The 24,038-nt window shown below is 37.8% G+C and overlaps 2 protein-coding genes across 5 annotated transcripts; one reads left to right on the forward strand and one right to left on the reverse strand.

The window, feature by feature from the left end:
- Window positions 1-3: 3 nt before the first annotated feature.
- LOC134750387 (zinc finger protein 664-like) lies at window positions 4-15,543 on the reverse strand. Of its 3 annotated transcripts, none has more exons than XM_063685552.1 (10): window positions 15,233-15,543; window positions 14,185-14,310; window positions 10,497-10,572; window positions 9,932-10,026; window positions 7,472-7,561; window positions 6,967-7,085; window positions 5,261-5,427; window positions 3,567-3,736; window positions 2,863-2,913; window positions 4-2,688 (listed from the first exon to the last, which is right to left on the reverse strand). In XM_063685552.1, the coding sequence occupies exons 1-10, from the start codon at window positions 15,266-15,268 to the stop codon at window positions 2,623-2,625; spliced, it is 996 nt and encodes a 331-aa protein (XP_063541622.1). In that variant the 5' UTR covers window positions 15,269-15,543; the 3' UTR covers window positions 4-2,622. The 3 variants fall into 3 exon arrangements, with proteins under 3 accessions (XP_063541622.1, XP_063541621.1, XP_063541620.1); XM_063685551.1 differs by having other exon boundaries at window positions 10,497-10,581; XM_063685550.1 differs by having other exon boundaries at window positions 10,497-10,620.
- A 394-nt stretch (window positions 15,544-15,937) lies between these two features.
- Window positions 15,938-23,995, forward strand: LOC134750101 (5'-AMP-activated protein kinase catalytic subunit alpha-2). Of its 2 annotated transcripts, none has more exons than XM_063685194.1 (8): window positions 15,938-16,374; window positions 17,069-17,178; window positions 17,309-17,504; window positions 17,691-17,990; window positions 19,718-19,913; window positions 20,793-20,946; window positions 21,528-21,647; window positions 22,184-23,995. In XM_063685194.1, the coding sequence occupies exons 1-8, from the start codon at window positions 16,117-16,119 to the stop codon at window positions 22,446-22,448; spliced, it is 1,599 nt and encodes a 532-aa protein (XP_063541264.1). In that variant the 5' UTR covers window positions 15,938-16,116; the 3' UTR covers window positions 22,449-23,995. The 2 variants fall into 2 exon arrangements, with proteins under 2 accessions (XP_063541264.1, XP_063541265.1); XM_063685195.1 differs by having other exon boundaries at window positions 15,939-16,374; window positions 20,820-20,946.
- Window positions 23,996-24,038: the final 43 nt, after the last annotated feature.

A 24,038-nucleotide genomic window follows, 5' to 3' on the forward strand; every position in this document is an offset into this window, starting at 1 on the left:
AAGTAATTGAAATATGTATATTTTGATACCGTACTTGTATGTTAATAGAAAAATCTCCGAAATACTGACACTTAACAAGGCTACAGCTATAAATGGTCAACTGTACAGTTGTACACACATGTCATATGCTACTGTCTGTACACACATGTCATATGCTACTGTCTGTACACATGTCATAATATATGCTACTCAGATACTCTTACACTCATAGGAACATTTGCACCTTAGCCTAACCTAACTATTGCCTTATTCACATAGATAAGAACATGCACAGAGTGGGGCAAAATATATCGTATGGTACTTATACCTGTTTGACAGCTAGATAGCATTGCAATATCAGATTCTATGTTTGTATTAGATATGTAAAAGTCTAAGAGAAAGTAATAGTAAGTCACTCGCGGTTCTCACCGTTGACGCCGTTGTTCAGCTGTCAAACCAGACTACACAGCTGCAACAGTGCATACCCAATTTATGAATGGAAGTCATCCATATAGTAGGTATGCACTATGCAGCTCGCTGTATATTACATACTTACACCACTTTATGCGTCTTCTCACTTCTTTTTTCTATGCTAATGCATAAGACAGAATATAAAGGTCAACTCATGAACATTAGGGCTAGGAAAATATTTACAGTTTCATAATACATAAGTGTATTTAATTAAACTTGTTAATGTATTATAATCTCGTATGTAAAATGTTTATTTAACTGAACAAAGGAAAGGCGACTCTATAAAATAAGATATAAGGTTGACAGTGCCTAAATTAATACAGTCAGTGAAATCTGTCTCAATCATACCTCTCTTGCTAACATATAAAATATCAGTCTCTTTTCAGAAACCATATATTGCTTAACTGCGAAAGATGCCTAATGGAGTGCAACCGAAATATATACTTGATACGCTCTTTCAACAGCCAACTAGCTATTACTGTTTATCCAGTTTAATAACTTATTTCACTCTTAAAGTTACTTTAAACAATCTATTAATAGCTTTACATTAAATCACAATAATTTTTAAGTTTTAGATAAAGACATTGTTAAATTTTCATGAAGAGTAATACAGTCCGCAACAACATATTGAATGACATGAAAATGTTATGTTACTTGTATTGTACTGTCAAAAATATATAGCCAAATAAAAACTAACTAACTGTCAATTTGATGCAGACTCTAATATTATTTTAATTCAATAATTTTCATTAAATTGCACCCTTAATGTTAATACAACAGTGCATCTAGGTTTCTACAATGACTAATAATCAAATCTTAAAGTTCTTGATAACACTTCACATAATTAAAATATTTATCTAAGGTGCATCAAAAAGTTACAAAATAAAAAATTGAATCTTTTACGAAAAATTCATAAAATATTTATAAAAACAAATGTCCACTTTATACGTGCGCTGCACTGAACATTATTATATCATAATAAACTATTATTAAGTGCATTTCGTATTATTGCATTCGCTTCGGCCTATTTTTTAAATCAAAAACTGACCTGTTGACTCAGTTAATAGCATTAGTACGTGTAGTATAAAATAATGCTTACAATTACGGTCACAAGTACAGGGGGCCATTTCTAGAACGGTATTAGACTAATATTATTAGTCGACGAAATCAGGGGTGCGAAACTCCTCGCTTCAGGCAAACTCGGCTCCGTTCGGCTCAGCATTGCTCCGAACAATTATTAGGGTTGGCACAACTTGACGTCCCTTTGCATGCACGACCACAGATAATTTAAGATAATGACTTGAATTTTGACAACCCTAAATAGCCGAAAGGGATAGTGCCATATATTAGAAAAAAACTTCGGTTATGTAGGAAGTTTCCTTTCTGCACGTCAGTACTTTTATTTATTCTGTGACGAAATGTCAAATCGTATGGGTTACCATGGCAACACACTAATAATATTAGACTAATACCGGTCCAGAAATGGGCCCCCGAAAATATCTAGAAAATTTTACAATACATAAATAACGAATCCATTTTGGTAATTTCCGTAATTTACAAAGATTTTAGAAACTATCCATGTGAAACATTGTGCTATTCTAACTTTCCATCGGCACATCAGTAGTCAAGTACAGTCAGGTATAATAATCACGGGCCTTTTGCTGTGAACGTACAGTCAATGCCATTAGTATTCCAGCCAAAATCACAACATAGATAATTTTTTTACAACATTAGAGGCAAGAAATCGATTTATAATTTTATATTCAAATTATGCTGCTACATACGCAATTTAAATTTGATATGCCATACATGGGTACAAATTTCAAAACTGCACGACTTGACTACAGTTTCTATAAATATATTTACTAACGTAATTAAATTATGGAAGGCCATATAAAAAAAAAAAAACAAAAAAAAATACATACCGTTCATATGTAAAAGGGCAAACATCGAATTTTAAAGCACTTCTGACTTCGACTTACGCTCCTATCACCCTATTAGATTCAAAGTTACATTAACAAGGTCCATAATTTTTATATGTAACTCTTAACGCTAATTTCACATCCAAAACAAGTCCATTGTGTTACGAGTTGACGTCAACTGAGTTACAGATCAACCAGTGCTCTGTCAACTCATTAGAACGATGTCCACTGTGTTACACTTATTTTTAGTTCACTGGAATAAACTCTGCACTTTTAGTTTGGGCAGAAATTGAGATTCCTGCTTTATGATTTTTACCTGCAATTAAATAATATCAACGAGTTATTATAATACTCATTATTACTAGATAGTGGTACTGGATTGAAAAACTACTAACAAAAAATTGTAAAATGTACTATATAAGAAATATGGAATAAATGGCTTTATTATTATTTATTATTATTAGTGGTACTGTAATTACAGTCTACTTACATCGTTAAATATTGAATCTTTGAAGTTAACCATTGACCCCACTTTGATAATCTGGAACAAGGTGAAATATTGATTATATTATATGATGTATTTAATATTAAATCTCGTCAAGAAGGTGACTCAATAGAACCAAAAAGAGAGACCAACTCGATTTTACGATATACGATTTTTTTGCTACGTAGTTTGTCTTCAATCGTATTTAGGTACATGGTGGCGCTTTTTGTATAGATAAAAGGCAAAGAATGCCAATGATAGAGCCATGATAGAGCCTTTAAGAGCTGTGAAATCCCTATATAAGTATGTATGTAAGTTAACAAGAATTAGAATTTTAAAGTAGGAAGTTCGATTCCTCTGACAAGTGACGTCACATGTTGCAATTTCATACTAAGGAATCGTTTTGACGTTTTATTAAAAGTAACTTATTTGACTAGCTAGCCAGTCCGATTCCCTATAGACTGCCTAGTGTCTACGCTTCACGCTGGATAGAGCCATTCGCACAGGGGGTCTGGCGTCTAGTGGCTTAAAATTAAAAATTGAAACTTTCATAATGCTTCGCGCCAATGAATAGGGGGGCTTTTGCGCTGGCGTCTACAGGTCATGCACGCTCCCTATTGAATTTTGGTTGTCGTTACGGACGTGACATCGCGTCCATAGGACTCGAGTAGTTCCGGTCCCCATCATTGTCCCGTTTGATCCGAAGTTACCTTGGGCGGGCGCCCCCGCTTGGGCTGCGGCTGCGACGGCGCAGGCGCAGGCCTGGTGGTGGTGGGGTGCACGCGCAGCTGGTGCGCGCGCAGCAGGTGCTCGGTGTGCGCGCGCGGCGACGCCAGGCGCGCGCCGCACGACGAGAACACGCACGAGAATGTGCCCGAGCCTGAAATATCTCATCATTCTTACATGCTGTGACGCTTTAGGTACTTTACGTGATCGCTCGCTACATTCGCTCCTTCATTCTTTGAACGCCAGTCGACCATAGCCTACAAAGATTACAGTATTGAAAGAAATGTATTAACATTCTAATAAAGTTTACTATCGCGTGTTATATAAAATAGTCGCGGAGACGACCTTTTTGCATTAGTCCCACGTCGTAGACATTTGTTATTTGGGACAGCAAACTCGACAAACAAAACAAAAAGTTAATACATACACATCCATCAGAATTTATTTTCTTCTGCTGCTAAAACTACGAATAACCTTTTCTCAAAAATGGACGGCAAAGTCGACGTTGCCGGTTAAAAATTTGGTCGCAAAGTGCGTAGTCTATGGTCAGTCAAAAAATTAAAAAGTTAAAAACATTGCAGTCTCGATTACGGTACTTTTTAAAAGTTGAAGTGGCCATATCAAATGAAGGCATAGGTCCATTAAATAGCCAAACAGATGATCAGTACTTATTATTATAATGTTGGTACTGCGACTATTTAGCTGTCTCAAATAGGTTGGCGTATTTTCGGTAGAAAAATACACTTCATTTTTTAATTTATTAAAAAAATTAAAAGGCGGCAAAGCTAATCTTATCAATAGTTTTTACTTTTTTCTGTGAAAATATATACATTAGAACTTCGCTTATGTAAAATATTTCTATTATATTTATATTTCTCGCACCATTTTTTAGAAAAGCACTATATATGACTCTTGTGGAAGGCTACTTGCTGGGTTCGGATTAAATTAAACGCACTCTCAAGGTCGTCCGTTTAAAACAAATCCTCAGCCATTAATTATTGTCGAGACTTCCGAGTCTCGACAATAATGTACTATTAAAGCACTTGCTAGACGGTCGTCGACAAGCCCCTCGGACCGCGTGGCCTTGGTCTGGACGGACCGTGTAGACAGTTGTTTCCAACAAAATTTCATACACACATTACCAAGGTCACACGGTCTAAAGGCTTGTCAGCGACCGTCTAGAACACGCTTAAAGTTCAATGTCCACCGCGCTAAAGGTCACGGTCTAAGCCGGCATCGCTGTACCAATACCAATATCCATTGCCGGCGCGCTTCACTAAACCTTTGAACACCTATCGTGCGCGGCGCGGCATCGTGAACCTTGTCCGAACGCACGAAGGTTGATATTGGGTTGTAGCCGCGCGCGTCAGTTGACGTCTGGCGGTTATAGGGCGATAGTTCGCAGCATATTATAGTCTGCATCTTCTCTAATTATTTTTTCGCAAAAGACACTAATCTGTTAAACAAAAGCCTTTGTTCCTTTTGTGCGTGCGCGTGCCCATTGTTGGTGAGCGCGTGACCATCGTGTATCAGCGAGAGGCATGCGCTCACCAACAATGGGCACACGCGCGCACAAAAGGAACAAAGGCTTTTGTTTAACAGATTAGGGTTTTTGGCGAAAAAATCATTTGAGAAGATGCAGACTATACGTCAACGTATAATCGAGAAAAATACAAACTCTCGTCCTCCTGCTGGTCCTGCTGGTCCTGGTGGTCGGGCACATGTTGGGCTACGTGCGCGACGAGCTGCCGCTCGGTGCTGAAGCGGCGCTCGCACAGCGCGCACGCGTGCCGCGCCGGCGCGGGCGCATGCGCGGGGCTGCGCGCGCCGTAGTGCGCCTCGCGTCTGAAAACAACACAATTCATATTAGAAGCAGTCAAACTGTCACAAGCTTTCATTTAACTTACAATGTTGCAAATCTTATAAGCTAAATTAGACCCACTTCCCGTTATTCGATTGAGCTAAAACTTCACATAATTACATAAGTTGGGTGACAGTGCACTGAGATAAAACAACGCAAGTAACGCAAACTAATTGTGTTTGGGTTTGGTGGAATTATCTCGGGGAGTATTAGTTCCCTGTTGAATGAAAAATACAATCAGCGACAACAGATTAAATTATTAAATTTTTGACAAAAAACTTATTTCTTATACTTTTTGACGTTTTCGCGGGCCGTAATTCGGGTAGGAGCCAAATGAAAATCGTAAGGTTTCGGGAGACGAATCGGGCCGTAATTTACAGACTGCCGTACTAGAAATAGAATTTAGTCTCATTGTAAGAATTTCACGGCTTCACTAAAAAATGTATAATGTCAAACTTATAGTTTTAAAGAGGACATTATGTACGTACTACTTCATCATCATACTGTCATGGCCCGTTTCGACCACTACTTCTACTATAGAGTTGTCTGTCGGTATCTGTGCCTCGGTCTCGGTGTGTGTGTCTGGCACGCCCAATGTCTATAGATATAAACCGACCCTTACGGCGATTCAGACTTGCATTTTATACGCGCCTATAAGCTCATTTTTGGAAGTGCGTCTAGACCAAATGTAGCGAAATATAATAATAATAATAAATTTATTTATTTCAAGTAACATGACTCATAAAATTTGTTAGTATACAATATTATTTCTTATCCCTAATGTTAGTACATAATTAATAAGTTAAACAAAATATGGGCTGCAAGAAACATGCATCTCACAGCAGTGCCTCAAGTATGGACAGTCAAACCTGTCCGCAATAGAGCGCAGGATGGGGTTAGGGCTGGCCCGCACCCGCACCCGGCGCACCAGGGATGAGCATCGCTTGCGTATGGTCGCGTAAAAGCAATCCATACGCGCCATCGCAAACATCCCAGATGCGCTACAGAAGCGGGGCGGCCCCACCAGCACCCGGAACGCGTTGTTATATTGGACCCGGAGGGCTCCATAGGCTCTCTGCGTATAACACACCCATAAGCTGCACGTGTATAAAGATGTACAAAAGGCTCTAAACAATGTAACTTTAACTTCTTTTGTACAGCGCGCATACTTACGTGCGATCATGTTAGCCCTCACAGATAGGGCCCTCCGTTCCCGCTCTATATCCATATTATCCTTCATATAGCGCGCGTGTAAACTCGTAACGCCGATAGACGCAGAAAAAAACGCTAGTCTGAAACCGCTCCTAGTGAGACTAGTGAGAGCGACGATTCTAAACCCTCAGGTGGCTGACAGTAAGCAAAAAAAACTCGTCACGCTCTCACGCTTCGCGTAGTTCCACCTACCTCTGCTCTTCAAGAAGCAAGTGTGATACAAGAAGGCTTGCACTTATGTCCTCACTGTACGCCAGTCCTTCGTCTTTAACCCCCCCACGTGTGTACTTAATCATATGTAAAATGTGTACCTGTGCGTGTACATGTGGTTGCGCTGCTGGAACTGCTGGCCGCAAATGGTGCAGTCGTAAGTACTCTCTACGGCGCGACCGCCCAGGTGCCGCTTGCGGTGCTGATTCAGGTTCGTAACCTGCGAACAAATCGTGCAATTTCAACCTCATATATACGAGGATAAGAACTTTTTATGATATGATGAAAATAACTTCAGTTTTGGGCCGAAAATGTAGATAAATTTGTTTAATTGGAACTTGTCAACTTCGTAAGTAAAGTCACTATCAACTAAGCGTTAAAAATGGGTCAAGAACATTCCGGAAAACCTTTTCTGTAAACGTTACAAAAGTAGTTTGGTTACATTTTCTACAACTTTAAAGTAGTAGAAGGTTTTAACGAGCCTATAAGGACAAAGTTAGAAAATTTGGCTTTAAAGTTTATTTTATATTTTATAATGTCCACAGGAAAGTCACATTACCTTCCTAAAAAGAAGGTTTTTGACTTATAATAGTAGATGTGTGTTACCTGTGCATAGGCCTTGTTGCAGCCGGGCTCCGGACACGCGAAGGGCCGCTCGCCGGTGTGCAGCCGCACGTGGTTGTTCAGGTTCGTCACCTACCAATCAGATCACATTATATATAAGCCTCTAAGTGCCAGTTGCACCATCCGCACTTGACAGACTGATCAACATCATCCGGCGCGCCGCGGCAGTTTACTATGAAACTCTCCATACAATAAAATTTTGCGAACTCTTTAACGATCACCAACAGTTAGTGCAACCGGCCCTAAGTCTAAGTATTCTTAGTTGGACCAAGCTAACTCTGCATGGAATAGGTAGTTAATGTCGAATTTCTATGAAAATATGCCGTTAATAATTATACTCCCTCACTTTGTCCTATTGAAATAGGTGCAAAGTTAGCTTAGACGGACTTTAATGTTCTTTAAGTAAAATGACAGCAGTTCGAAATAATACTTTGCAATTCTTGCAAAATAAACACGTACTACTGACTGACTGACTGACAGGGCTAGGAGGCAACCTATGGAATTCAGAATACCACTTCAATTATTTTTCCCGTGATTTTTACCGCGCCCAGAAGGGCTAAGATGGCCAACTGTTTAATTGGTCACCATGCCTGTCACGTTCTAACAAGTATGTAAGTGCGAAAAAGACGCATGACAGGTGATAAAAACGCGACCATGATACCCCTGTAGGTAGAGATTAATATATATCGACAACAACCGTTGTCATCTCTTACATAAAAATCTCAGCGTTATTAAATATATTAATAAACACGTGAGTGACCCGTTATTAATATATTTAATATGTCTGTGTCTCACGGAAGTTTTGTTATTAAAATATCTCAGCGTTGTTTAAAATCTCAGCAGCAACATAGTAAGTGGACCATGACTATTACTTTCAACAATAATACTCATTACTCAATCCATTTTTGTTGCAAATAAATTTTGCTAAAGAAATCTAGCCTTGGGATATGTCCAGCCTTGGAAATTATATTGAATATTGGTTAAAAAATATTTAAAGGAGTTCTTACTATTATTTTACTCAGACTCAAGTTTTCTTCGTGCTTTCAGCTTGGATCTAAGAGTCTAGACTATACTATATATTATGTAGTTATAGTTGGTCAAGCAAATCTTGTCAGTAGAAAGAGGCGCGAAATTCATATTTTCTATGGGACGATAACCCTTAGCGCCAATTTTTTTTAAATTTGCCGCCTTTTTCTGCTGACCATTTGCTTGACCAAAACTATATTAAATAATAAGTTCTTGGTAAAAATTTCATTTTTGGTACAAGCTTTTATCGCTGGCTGTACTTTTCTTTCCACGAGCATCTAATACTCGTCGAGACAATTCTAAAAACCCCAAACACAATTAGGTTGCGTTGTTTTATCACAGAGTTCCTATGGCCACCTCCTGTATCCAGCATCAGGTCAGCTCGATGGTATCATAATATTGCATTGTCACTCGATTTATATATGTATGCAAATTTTTAGCTTCATCGGAAACCGGGAAGTGGGTCAAATTTAACTTGCAAGATTTACGTAGGTAGGTAAGTTAAATAAAAGCTTGTAAAAATGCCTTTCTTGATGACCAGTATTTTGATAAACAATATGCACATTTAACAATAAGTTACTTTACCTGGATGAGGACAAATGGAAGGTCAACCTTTTTTTCACAACATGTGTTGTCCACATTTTGTTTCCGAATTATCTTATCTTATTTATCTAACAGGCCGCATGAAGTTTTGTTAAGCTTTAGATTCTATGTAATATAAAAAATATGATGGCCATTGTACTCTGACCACGCTAACTTTGCATAAACTTGGCATTAAGAATGCTTACATATATATCCCGATAAACTTCATACTTGACGTAGCATCTGAAATGAACACGGAACACTAAAAATTTGCGTGGTCTAACTCTATGTAAAAAGTAAAAAGCCATCCATATACCTCTCAATACCAATGCTATGTCCATCAAAATACCTAAACATTGAAATTACGAACTAGATACAAAAGGCCCGCTGTCTGTCTGTCCGTCCGTCTGTCTGTCACCAGGCTGTATCTCACGAACCATGATAGACAGTTGAAATTTTCACAAATACTAAAAACAGAATAAAATAAATATTTAAGTGGAGCTCATACAACAAACGTGATTTTTTTGCCGTGTTTTTGCGTAATGGTACGGAACCCTTCGTGCCCTGCCCGACTCGCACTTGGCCGGTTTTTAAAGTGCCTATGTTCGTGATTTTTTTATATTATCGAGCGAAAGTTCCAAAATCAAGATTCTAATCGATACAGTCCCTCGAGATTGCTTATTAAATTTATGGCAGCCGTATTTTAATCGAAACAAGCGCTACGACTTTTTAAAAACACAATTTTCTGAACCTACTGCACCTTTTAATGAAAACCAAATAAAAAAGTTGGGTGGACTAAAAAGGTTCCTACTCTTTTTTTATTACAAGAATTACCTGCGTAAAGGCCTTCCCACACTCGTTGCATTTGTAAGGGCGCTCGTTGGTGTGTATGCGGAGGTGCGCGCGCAGGTTGTTCGACTGGGAGAAAGCTGGGGACGTAAAAAGAAACAAATGTTACCCTTTACCACCTTGGGGTGTTTTTTACCCCGGCTCGTAACAATGAGTTTCTCGGAACTTATGTACGAAATATCATTTGATATTTACCAGTCGCTTTTAGGTGAAGGAAAACATCGTGAGGAAACCGAACTAATCCTAATAAGGCCTAGTTACCCCTCTGGGTTGGAAGGTCAGATGGCAGTCGCTTTCGTAAAAACTAGTGCCTACGTCAATTCTTGGGATTAGTTGTCAAGCAGACGCCAGGCTCCCATGAGACGTGGCAAAATGCCGGGATAACGCGAGGAAGATGATGAATTTTCTCCGCCATTTCAACTAGGAGACAGGCAATTTTTTCTTTCACTCATCTAGGGACAGATCGAAAAACGAAAACGAAGCGTTAAAAATTTACAAAATTTTGTAACATTTTTGTCAATACAAAAATACAACGCAAGACACAACGTACCTTTATTGCAGTAGGTGCAGACGAACCTCCTCTCGGCGCGGTGGTTCCGCAGGTGGTTCTGCAGCTGCGTGTTCTTCTGAAACGTCTTGTGGCAAATGCCACACAACAGTGAGCCATTGCCCTCCTGCAACCAGTGATTCCCATTTCGCCCGGACAACCAAAACTCACTAGCACTGCCGTTCAAAATCTCGTATCTTACGCGATTTTCACACTTATGTAGGTTCGCACGCCGGTCCGGTGTGCGAGCGAGACAGCGATTATACGTATAATATCTATATCCCGCTTGCAAACCGGAGCGGCGTGCAGATTAACCGCCAGGAACCGGTACTCGAGCTAGGTACTGCTGTTATACGGGGTCTATACGGGTCATAGTGCTGATGGTGCGGTTTTTCGTGCAGGTGAGTAGGTAAGCGTCTTTGGCGGTCAAAGGGTTGAGTAGCGTCCAGAACTGGTGAACGTGCCTGTTTGCGAAAGGCAAGATAACTATTCGTGATCGCTTCGTATACAATGTGCAGTTAACGTGCAGTTAGAGTTATTTGCAAATAGCGCACTAGCGCCTCATACGCGAAATCTGAACGCACCTTTAGATCGGTATTGATACGAGATTTTTTATTATATTGAATCATAGACCTAGCATTACATAGACCAGCTATACGCGTGCGCCCGTAAGGGATAGACATAGATGACGTCATAAACGTGGGGATACCATATTGGTAAAAATTACCCCAATATTTGATATCACGTTGGGGCGATTACCCTGGAGGCAAAGTTAGCTTGTTTGATGGTATTAAAAAATTGTTAAATAAAATGTCAATGGGCCGTTCTTTTTAGGCGTATAAACAATGAAATACCTCCTATAATTCGCGCAGGTGGTACAAAACTAAACATGTTTAGTAAATAAAACGTAAAATAAAATGTATTATGGGTTTTAATTTAAAGAAATCACAAATCGCAATCACACCAATTAATGTACACCACATTTAATCTTCACAACATTTGTTTATTAATTTTTTGGAATTAGAAGTACGAAAAAACTTCGAGGTCAAAATTACCCATAAAATTATGATATTTTCATCTGGTATCCCTAACATGATTGTTATGCAGCTAAATTAAGAAGAAGTTTAAAAATGGCTGACCTCAGACTCCTACCTACCTACGTAATTTGGGCGGATAATTTTACAAATAATGTTTTGTTAATTTGCGTAAATAATTGTGATATTTTTATTGAAATCGTTTAATTCTACATTGCTTTGAGTGTAACGTAATTTTACGATGTTATTCTCACATATTGCGTTAAGAGGAAGGTGTAAAATACCGTACTTACGTGTGAAAGGTTATGATCTCATATTTTTGCTCAGAGCGGCTATTACAGCCGATTACAGAACAATTCACCAGTATTTTATCAAAGTTCAAGCATTCAAAACGCTAACCATCACTATATTTCATAAGAGAAAGCACAATTTCATACAAAACAACGATAACTAAACAAGCAACGAACAAACATGACATGTCACGTACTTATTTGTTTGCCACAACCTCGGTTGTGGCAGCGGTGGAAAAGTGAAACTATGACAAGGACAAACAATAACAGCGCTTTCTCTGCTACTCCTACTGAAAGATACATAAGACTATCCCGTTCGGTCATTTTCCCCCACCCCTCATGACCGATCCAGTTATACTAGATTCATGTATTGAATATACAATACGTAGACTACAGTGACGTAGTACAATTATAAAAATTTTAAGTTATAGGCGGTAAGACATAACCCTTGACAATCTTTGGTTTTCGTGGATATTCATATCTATATCATAGACATAGCTAATTAAAGATGGCCGAGGTGTGTAACTTTTTATTAAGGTACTGTAGACATTAATTATTTTGTTTTAGCGAGTTTAGGTTGTCTAAAGATTTGTTCTAACTACTAAACAACACAAGTTGGCTATGAGAAAATAATTCCCATTTTGTTTTAGTATTTTACTTGTTTCGTGATGTCTAATGTTCTTCATAACAAATGGGAATGACTCCCTGCAACCAGTAACAGTTTTACAAGAATCATAAGTTTTATATGTATTTATATTACTAATAACAAATCAAATATCCACAAACACACATAAGGCGGCCTTATTAAGGCCTTATCAAAATATGCTAATATTAATTTAAAATCTTGAAAAAGTAAGCAAATTTATTTTGTTTTTTGCTGACTTTGACATATCTATATAGTTATAATTATAGACATAACAAAGTCATGAGTATGCTTGGTTGGGTAGCACACCACAGCATATTGTTCTTAATATCTCTTGATGACTTTATTTAATATGTTTTTGTAATTAGGTGTCATTTATGAGTTTTTGCTAACAGGTGGAGTTGAAGAAAAATCTTAACATTATACAGTTTGTTTGGCACTAAATATTAAAACTCTTAGAAATGGTGAAGTGAAGGATATAGCTAACTTTTCAGACAATACTCAATAAAAGTCTCTGACTTTTATTGTGTCCATATCAAAGAAAATTTTCAGAATCATGTTAAGCTAACATTTCCTCTACCATTATAGTATGAATGTTCTCAAATTATTTTTAGGCCTCAGACCCTAATCCGTTAAACAAAATACCTTTGTTTCTCTTATGGAGAGACGCCTTAGTCGCGTGCCGAGCGCGTGGCAAAGCAACCATGTCGTAAAAAAGCAACTATCATTATAGTATTAAGGTTCAAAATGTAACAGCTCATTCTGAGATAATGAGTTTGGGTAATGAAGGACGAATGGTTGCCTGTGTGTGGCCTCAGAATATAGAACTGCTACATAAATGTGACCATATAAATAGGATGGTAACATTTCTTTTTAAACGAGTAAGATAGATATAACTCCGTAATAGCCATCTATTACGGAGTTATATCTATCTTACTCGTTATCCATATACAGTCTAAGGAAAAAACGTGCCTCGAAAATCAAGAAAATTTGATTCTCGTTCAGAGGGCGCTACTAACTTTGGCCTACTGTCGTATAGATGGCGTTGACGGTTTCGTTTGTTATCTAACAATTTTAACGCATATCAGTGAAAGAACATGGGTCAAGTTCATAAAAATAATTAATGCAAATAAATGTTTTTTTTATCCATATTTAAATACATTTTATCGTATTTTTATAAATATTTATTTTTAGTTTTAAAGTGCGTCGACAGATGGCAGTGAATTTACTGGGGATACAAAATTTACTATGACAGTACCGCTCTAGTATAAGTTACTCTATGGTTCCCGTTCAGTCAGTAGCGGTAGCATTGGTAACCGCTGAACACAAGAAACAAAGGCTTTTGTTTAACAGATTAGGGTGTGAGGCGTAAAAATAATTTGAGAAAATTCATACTATAATGGTAGAGGAAATGTTAGCTTAACATGATTCTGAAAATTTTCTTTGATATGGACACAATCAAAGTCAGAAACTTTTATTGAGTATTGTCTGAAAAGTTAGCTATATCCTTCACTTCACCATTTCTAAGAGTTTTACTATTTAGTGCCAAACAAACTGTATAATGTTAAGATTTTTCTTCAACTCCACCTGTTAGCAAAAACTCATAAATGACACCTAATTACAAAAACATATTAAATAAAGTCATCAAGAGATATTAAGAACAATAGGCTGTGGTTCTCTCTGAAAATCTTTTGGACTTTCCCTAATAATACTCTAGTGGTTACCTCAGAGACGTCCAGTGGGTCTGACACCTCCTCCACCGCAACATCATCCTCTATGGTCACCTCGGGCACCAGTGGCTGGCACTTGAAGCAGGCGTACACACCATCCTTGCCGGTCTCAAACAATTGCTGCAAAAAATAATTAAGCAGGTTATTGGGTGTTGTTTTATTATTTAACTTGTGGTGTACATATAATATAATTATTATAATATATATGTTACATATGAAACATTGTTTTTGTGAAAATGTTTTGATTTAAGTTTTTACACTATTTTCTTTGGTCAGTCATGTACTCATCAAATTGATTCTTACAAGCACAAACTAGATCTGTTTGCAACATTTTCTTACAGTTCCTGTCCAACCTTCCGATCCACCAGTTTCAATCATCAGATCAGCTAGCCAGGTAAAATAAATTTTAGCTTAATTGGAAACGAGAAATTGGGTCAAATTTAACTTCCAGCTTTTGATTGCAGACAGTGAAACAGGGGAAACTAAAATATAAAAGCTGGGTAAAAAGTACCTACATATAGCAACTTGAGTGTAAAATGATAACATTTATAATAATACAAGATAATATGTAAATAGAAATAGACAAAAGTTTCTAGTCTTAAAAACGTACAAAATCTAGTTCAATAATAAACGACGTAGGAAAAATACTAGGCTTGTTTTTGTTAAAAGAACAAACCGATTTTGGTTAATATCAACTGCAGCAAGTCACTACCTATTCGTGTTCAGAAAAAAACAAGCCAGTTGTTTTTTATACGGAGCTGAGCCAGACGTAAAAAAAACACACGGCCAGGTCAGGAAAAGAAAAAAAAATGCGCGGCAGGCTCGAGCTGTTTTTTTTTGCTTTCATGGTCACAGAGAATTGCATTATATGTGATTTCAACTCCGCAAAACTGTTAATACTCACTTATAAGCGATAACGGTGAAGTCAAACCAGCAGAAAGCTCTTCTAAAGGCGTTATTTTTATAACAATCTAAAGAAAACAAAAAAAGAAATAATGGAATAACACAAAAGATCGCATAGAATTGGCAAAGAAACACTTACAACAGCGGGCTTATCGCATATTCCACACTTGTCCATCGTGAAGATGTAAAGTTTCACAGAAATCAAGTAAATAACACATAAAAATCCGAAAATATTGATATTTTACGACAGCTCCTCAAAAAGTAGGCTATGGTAGCGCGAGCCGTGCGGGGAATGAAGGGGGCGGGCGCTGCGCTGCACGGCGACGCAGGAGTTGCCAGCCTATAAAGCACTTAAGTTTTGAATAGTATTTTTTATTGAAAATCAATAAATTTTATCGAAATATACATTATCCCTTCAGTTTATTTTCAGAAAAAGATTACACTAAAGTAAATAAACCCAAAAAACTGATATATCCGAAATATTACATTACAAAAGTCTTAAACGGTGTTAATTTTATTCAAGAACGCATCCATTTATTCATTTATGGCAACTGTACCGAAATAACTTTTTAGGGATCCTAAAACTCATATAAAAACTCTATTTTCGATCTAAATAATGTAGATATTGCTTACTATACTTTCATTTATTTTCGAACTATTGATCATTTTGAGTTCCTTGTACTAGATATTATTGACTGAATATTTAATGGTTACAGCACTGGATCATATAATTAAAAATAAAATAAGCATATGCAGACAGAACCATCATCTTAAATCCCGTTTCAATTCAACTTGACTCACTTATTTGTTGACATCTGTGAAGTGTCAGTGTCAAAAATTAATTATCTATCTCGACTATCTCGTGTTTCCTGGCAATTTCCTGGTTATTTTTGTGTGTAATGTAACTACGTATCAATTTCAAAACTAGATTTTCGTGTTAATGCCTCTAACTAACGTGATCTAACTAGAAAATTTAAGTGGATCGATGTAAGGTTACTGTCACGTAACAGTTTGTGTGGTGAAATGGAGAAGCCTGATAAGCCAGTGGCGAGCGGGGTGCAGCCGATCGTGAAGATCGGGCACTACACCCTGGGCGCCACGCTCGGGGTCGGCACTTTCGGGAAAGTGAAGATCGGCGAACACCAACTCACGAAGCATAAGGTGGCCGTGAAGATCCTGAACCGACAGAAGATCAAGTCGCTCGATGTTGTTGGAAAAATCCGTCGTGAGATACAAAATCTTAAGTTGTTCCGGCATCCGCATATCATTAAATTGTACCAGGTATGTGTTCACTTTAAATTGGTGAAGGAAAGCAAGTAGACGAGAAGTGTGAAAATATTATCCATTTTTTAAATTAATAGCTGTAGTTTGGAGCAAGTTTCGGCAAAAGCCAATGTCGTCGGCAAATTTGATAAATTGAATTTCGTCCCCATTATTAGTGAGTTTATTTAAAACTTACTAATAATAGGCTTAATTGTTTGAATTAATCGAAATAAAAACATGAGTCAACACTGTATCATTTAGTAGGGCATATTTTCACTTGAAATTGAAATAAAAATGTTTTGTTGACAACCTTGTTTATTTATATTGCCAAAGAGAGTATATTGGATAGAGAGTAATAACTAAGCTTGGGACTTTTGGATGCTCGCCATGGTTCTAGAATCCATGGAGTCACCATTATGTTATAAAAATATTTTTTTCGAAGTCAAAGTCAAGTTGAGATTGTTACTGTCATAGTAAATTTTTGACACACGATTAAAACTAAAAATGAAAATGTATAAAAATATCCAAAAATGTTTATTTACAAGTATATTTTTTTTTAATTTGTATTTATTATTTTTATATGAGTTTGACACGTCCTTACACTGATAGAAATATTTTATAAATTTTTTGATATAATATTTTAATTTATATGATATTTTTATTGTATTCATAAAATATGACAAGATAAATTTATTACATTGCTTTATTCCAGGTGATCTCGACCCCAACAGACATCTTTATGATAATGGAGTATGTGTCTGGCGGAGAGTTGTTTGACTACATAGTGAAACGCGGCAAGCTGCAGGAGCACGAGGCTCGCAGGTAGGTACTCATTAATTAATGAAATTAAGAGCAGTATTAAGTTATGGCCAGAAGACCAGAACCCCAATCTCATGTTTGTTACCACATATTAGAAGACTAGAAATTACATTTCCCTAAATTTTCTTTCCAGATTCTTCCAACAGATAATCTCCGGTGTTGACTACTGCCACAGACACATGATCGTGCACCGGGACCTCAAGCCAGAGAACCTGCTGCTGGACCACAACATGCACGTCAAAATTGCGGACTTCGGTCTGTCTAATATGATGATGGATGGAGAGTTTTTGAGGACCTCCTGTGGCTCACCAAACTATGCTGCCCCTGAGGTATGTCGCTTGTTTTATTATCCATACGCAAACTTTTTTTTAAACTTTCAAATATGAAAAAAATAACGGTACCATTCGATTCCTTACATTTTATTACAAAAAAAATTATTGTATAGCAACAATATACATAAACGCAACATTACACTGACAAAATTGCAAAGTCTCACGGGAGTTTTATTCCTACAGGTGATATCTGGCAAGCTCTACGCCGGCCCTGAAGTGGACGTGTGGTCCTGCGGCGTCATCCTCTACGCCCTCCTGTGCGGCACCCTGCCCTTCGACGACGAGCACGTCCCAACGCTCTTCCGGAAAATCAAGTCCGGAATCTTCCCCATCCCGGAATACCTGAACAAGAGTGTGGTCAGCCTGCTGTGCACCATGCTGCAAGTGGACCCTATGAAGAGGGCTAGCATCGAGGACGTGAAGAAACACGAGTGGTTCCAGAAGGAGCTGCCAGAGTATCTGTTCCCGTCGCCGGTTGAACAGGTGAGATCCGTGAGATACAGTCCGTTAACTCTCAGAACGACATTCGTTTTTCGGGTAAAATCGGATGTAATCGCGTAATAGAAAATGTCAGTCTCTTACTGATTTAGTTGCAATCCAACATAAGAGTAGTTAATACCACCATAACAATAATATCACAATTTTCCAAATTGTATAATTTTACCATATGAATTGAAATATGTGACTGGTATTACAACTCTATATAATTTCAAATTTGTTTTCGAATTTAAAATTCTGATTCTATTTTATTTAGTAAAACTATGAAAACGGATTATATCGCGTATATTGAATTTATAATACATCCCGACGTTTCGAACCCTTTACAGCGTTCGTGGTCAACGGGTGACGGGGGAAACGTCGAGATGTATTATAAATTCAATATACGCGATATAATCCGTTTTCATAGTTTTATTTCATGAGTAACTATCGCGGTAACCGAAGACAATACTATTTTATTTAGATTATGACAAAAAGTCAAATCGCAATATAGTCATCAACCGAATATTAAACATAATGTCATTAGATTAGGGCTTATTTTACATTGAGACAATAGGTATCCTTAACTTTTTGTGAGTTAATAAGAAAGCAGAACAGCAGTATCACCTTCGCGTGTTATCGCCGATACCCGATGTATCTTTCTAAAATCCGAAGGTCATTCTGAGAGTTAACGGACTGTACAGTATGGATGGTATAGAAAGGATCGCAATCTCTTATGGCAGAATTGTTGTAAAAGTGACCGCGTTAAGCTTTAAATAATAGTTCCTAATCTCTCCGGTAGCGCTAGTTAGGCTCTGGGACATCATGAGTATAACATGAACCATATAAGGCAACAAATAACCCGACCAAATTACGTAGGTTGTTTTTGGTAGTATTTCGGTGCATGGTGGCGCCGCCTAATTACTGTTTTTTGATGGACACTTTTCATACATAGAGATTTGGCTCCTTTATACAGTCTCCATGCTGTACAGTCAAAACCGGACAAGTGCTAGTCGGACTCGCCCACCGAGGGTTCGGTACAAATTTAACTTATTTTTTACAAATTTTGGTTTTTTGATTTTTCCCTGTACTTGTAGTGTAAGACGATATTACTTGCCAAATTTCGTAGTTCTAGGTAGTAGCTAACCGATAAATTAACGGCATAAACGCCCGTATCTTTTTTTTACGTTAACTTAGAAGTTTGATTTTTTCACAGCTTCAAGGGACTGTAGACCTGATTATATGGTTTGATTTCAACTCGATACCTCCACGCGTTCCCTAGATAAAGGGTCTTGACAGACAAACAGACGGATGTAGAGACAGCAAAGTGATCCTATAAAGTATAAGGGTTCCGTTTTTATTCCTTTTGAGGTACGGAACCCTAAAAATTACCTTACCACCGTGCCACCTGGAGGCGCACAGTGGAAAAGGAGGCTGCACCAGCCGGGCTAGCACATGATTGGCGCGAGAGTATCTCGCCGCGACATAGACTACCCGTCCTCCTTTAATTCATACAGTTAGTAAAAGACGGGTAGTCTATCTCGCGGCGAGACACTGTCGCGCCAATCATGTGCTCGGCCTACAGTTGGCCTCGGCTGGGCGGAGCTGGAGGAGGCCGCTGGACCGCGAAAAATGGAAATCCCTTCTGAGAGCCCTATGTCCCTAATGAAGGATAACAGGATACCATCATCATCATCATAATTTGTATTCTAAACCCCAATTTCTCTCCACAGGACAGCAGCGTAATCGACACAGAAGCCATAACCGAAGTGTGCGACAAGTTCGGCGTGAAAGAGCACGAAGTCCATAACGCGCTCCTGAGCGGCGACCCTCACGACCAGCTCGCCATCGCCTACCACCTCGTCATAGACAACAAGAGGATTGCTGACGAGGCTGCCAAAGCTGAGATCAAGGACTTCTATGTCGCCAGTGAGTACGAGTATATACCACCGTGTGGCCTAATTCGGAATGAATAACTTGACATTGACACTTCCAGCTTTTATAACGGGGCTTCTGTTTTGCGGTTCTGCCCTCTACATACATGCTATTTATAAGAATCTCAACAATTGTATTTACACTTTTTCTTTTAATACGTAGATTTTCTGCTCTTTAAACCTTGATGTTTAGGTAGTATGGATTCGTTTGTCTGAGCAAAATTAAAAATAATGACCAATTGTTCAATAATATTATTGAAAAAATTATTAAAAAAATTAGAAAATTTTGCTCAACGGTTGTTCGTGTGTGATATTTACACCATCCATGTCAAACAAGATTAAGTTTAATAGAAACCAACAAAGATGTCACTTTAACACAGGTGACCTAACTAGTCGATACCTATAGGTAATTTGTTCGATAGGTGGTTTGTAAAACAGAATCCCCGTTATAAAAGCTGGACTTTTATAACGGGGCTTCTGTTCTGCCCTCTACACACATACTATGTACAGTCGCCATAAGATATATCGGAGCGGCCGAGGTGCTCGAAAATATCTGAACATTCTGAACACGCGCTCTAACGCCCTGGCAATAAAGGCGTGTTTAGATATTTGTGAGCGCCTTGGCCGCTCCGATATATCCGATGGCGACTGTATAAGAATCTCAACATTCTCAACGATTTTACCCTGATTTTATTATAATTATAGGTGGTATTTTCTATAAAAAGGGACCTTATTGTCGATGGCGCTTACGCGCTTATAAACGATGCTCCAATATAAATTCAATGGCGCGCGCCATCGACAATAAGGTCCCTTTTTATAGAAAATGCCCCATATTTGCCTAAACAACAATGAAGATAAAACGCTAAACATTAAGTATGCGTCTCCGCCGCCGCCGCCGCAGGCAACTCGCCGCCAGCCGCGGTGCCGGAGAGCGGGCGCCCGCACCCGGAGAGGATCGCGCCGCTGCGGGACAAGACCTCGCCGGTGCAGCCGCTGCTCGACAAGGCCCGAGGCACGCCCGTCAAGAGGTACGACTGTACGAGACACGAGCATGTGCTATACTTGACCAAATATCATTTCGAATAATTCGAATGGTCATAAAACTTCATCTTTATGAATACAAAAGAACATAAAGTGGGTATAACTAATTATGATACTTTGTGTTTCTGGGATAATATCGATAAGTGTAAATTATGTAAAACTGTTTAGATAATAAACTATTCTTATTCTTAAATTAAACTTTATTTTGACACAAATAGTATTTACTGTGAAATTAATGTTTTTTAGATTAAATCATTTATTTACTTAATTTTACAACAGACTATGAATTGAAAAGTTGGAAAATAATAGAAAAACTCACAAATTAAATTGTAAAAAAGTGACTGGGATTAAAATTGTTTAGCTCAAGTATACTTGTAAAACCGAATGTTAATTGTTTTATTACCCTATTGTAAAAGAGCCATAGCGATAACATTCATCGGTGCAACTTATATTTCTTCAACTATATATGTATGGTACAACGTTGTGAGCTCGAACTGTTTGTAAAACGAAATAGATGAAAGCAAGACACCACCCTGACGTTATCTTAAGATTTATTCCTTTTTTACAGAGCAAAATGGCACTTGGGCATCCGTTCTCAGAGTAAGCCCAACGACATCATGCTTGAGGTGTTCCGCGCCATGAAGGCCCTCGACTACGAGTGGAAGGTCATCAACCCCTACCACGTCAGGTGAGTTTGTATCCAGGTTATGTTATAAGTGTCATTATCTAAATGGCACTTGGGCGTCCGTCCTCAGAGCGAGCCCGACGACATCTTGCTTGAACGCTCGACTCAATGTTCATAAATATTATAAAAACTGTCATAAATAAAAAATAAAGAAATAAAATCTGTTTGTAAACAAAGGCTATTATTCTGTTAACGAATGTTTAAATTACATTATTATGTTTAAAGATGTTATAAGATTATTATTTAATAATTTTATTTGTATTACGAATAAGTTAAGTAATATTGCCTTGCCAAGGCCTTGCCCTTGCAGGGCTCATGTTTGAAACATCTAATTTGTTATTAATTATCCATTTATACAACATGATTGAAAATAAAGAACTTGAAGCTGGAAGGTTGGTCTCTAGGAAGCTTTTGATCCTAGATAGAAACGAAATCGATTGGCATTGGCATCAAACGAAAAACAAATGTCAAATTAACAATTGTCGCTTACTTTATTTTTAATCGATCCACTCGATATAATCAATATTCATTATTTCCAGGGTCCGCACACTAAACAAAATGACAACAAAGCACGTCAAGATGTCGCTCCAGCTCTACCAAGTGGACTACAAGTCCTACCTCCTCGACTTCAAATCTCTCTCCGGCGAGAAGGAAGATTCCGAGGAGGACTTGGCTTCCCCCATGGCGCCACCACCGCCGGTGGCCCCGCCTTCTGCGAGTATGCAGAATCTGCAGCCCCAGGGACACCACACTATGGAGTTCTTTGAGATGTGTGCGGCACTTATTATACAGCTAGCTAGATAAAGTTTCGGTTATGACTTATGACCTATGGCGTTATTCATAAACGCGTTACTGGCCTGAATTAGCTATGAATCGTTTGTCTTTATCTATCATTATGACTTGTGTATTTGTAAGAAAGGGATAGGTATAACATAATTTTTATCTAAATCAGGGCCGTAAAGTTTTATGAAAAAGGGGGCTATTCTTTATGTGGGACCTTTTTAAGGTACTATGCATCATATAATGTTCCCTCTTATCACCTGTCATACAGCTACAGATAGTAACTTAGTTGCAGTTATGCCCAATGTTCTTAATATAGAACAAAAAGATTTTTTTTTGATGTTGCATTGCTTTTTGGATCATAGTATGTATTATCTTAGCTAGCGAGATAATAGCCTAGTCAAGACCCAATGTTCCAAATTTGGAACATATCACGAAATAAATTATGTATTATGGCAACAGCAAATTTTTCTTTCGTAATTAATGTAAGTGAAATTATGAAATTGTAGTCTAACCGAGGGTAGTCTGAATACCCAGTCCTATGCTGTATATTTGAATAATTCCATAAAGTTGATTCAGTATTATACTAATTTTGTATAATGTTGTTGTTTTCTTAAAATGTAATTGTATAATATTTAATTAGGATTGTAGGATAAAAGGCCAAGCAACAAGAAGTAACGTAACTTCTACCATATGTGGCACAAAAATCATAAAATCAATAATAATATTAATTGAACACGATTCGCTATAATTATTAGGACAAAAAACGAGCATTATTGTGATATAAATAATTTTCGATACAAAAGTTCTTTTGCCAAAGAAATCTGACAGGAATCAGAATAAAAGTGCCTTTGTATTTCGTAAGTCAATAGTCAGTGTCCATGTAACGTAAATACACGCAGTCATTAATCGAAAATACAAGACATTGTAGGTTAACTACCCAAAAGCCCCAGTCATTGACACCTATTTTTGTAAAAAACTTATGCTTTAAAATCTTGGAAGATATAACCAACGGAGACGCCTTGTCTGTAATTTGCTGTACAAAAGTCTGCCAATTTTTGCGGGCGAGGTGAACGTCAAATATATACGTAACGTCAAAATATCCATGTCAGATTAACGTCAGTCCATACATTGTGTATGACCATTGGCCGACTATTTTCGACAGAGGGAAACGCCTGTTAATGGCTACTCCGTTTGGTTATATCATCTAAGTTTAAATAGACTGAAGGTGCCATCCATTGGATGTGTGCCGACAATAGGGTAGTTAACCCCTAGGTATGCCCTAGGTATTTCGTTTACGTTCTAATTAAACAGATCTTATTGTCGTTATCTTTGACAGTCAGGCCAGGGTTACGGCTGACATTGTCTGACGCAAAACATGCGATGGTATTGATATACAGTCTTTTCAGGTTCTGTAGGATCAGCCTATATAGCCACTTATTGATATTAATTTAATTGTTTTCTACAAAGTAACTTATTGTATAGCTTAAAATATTTATAGTGCAATGTAAAATTATATACTTCCATTTGACTAGTTGTTTTCTGTGAGTCATTAAAACCTCTTAGAAATATTTGCGATGTTTTATTTCAATATCAAGGGCAATTCAATATGAA

This window comes from Cydia strobilella, chromosome 19 (assembly GCF_947568885.1).
Source record: "Cydia strobilella chromosome 19, ilCydStro3.1, whole genome shotgun sequence".
Taxonomy (NCBI): domain Eukaryota; kingdom Metazoa; phylum Arthropoda; class Insecta; order Lepidoptera; family Tortricidae; genus Cydia; species Cydia strobilella.

Coding starts and splice junctions, on each gene's coding strand:
- LOC134750387 (XM_063685550.1), bottom strand. CDS start 15,268: ATGGACAAGTGTGGAATATGCGATAAGCCCGCTGTT. Junction 7,086..7,471: donor GCAACAAGGCCTATGCACAG/GTAACACACATC, acceptor ATTTGTTCGCAG/GTTACGAACCTGAATCAGCA. Junction 3,737..5,260: donor GGACCAGCAGGAGGACGAGA/GTTTGTATTTTT, acceptor GAGATATTTCAG/GCTCGGGCACATTCTCGTGC.
- LOC134750101 (XM_063685194.1), top strand. CDS start 16,117: ATGGAGAAGCCTGATAAGCCAGTGGCGAGCGGGGTGCAGCCGATCGTG. Junction 17,505..17,690: donor CAAACTATGCTGCCCCTGAG/GTATGTCGCTTG, acceptor TTATTCCTACAG/GTGATATCTGGCAAGCTCTA. Junction 21,648..22,183: donor ATCAACCCCTACCACGTCAG/GTGAGTTTGTAT, acceptor CATTATTTCCAG/GGTCCGCACACTAAACAAAA.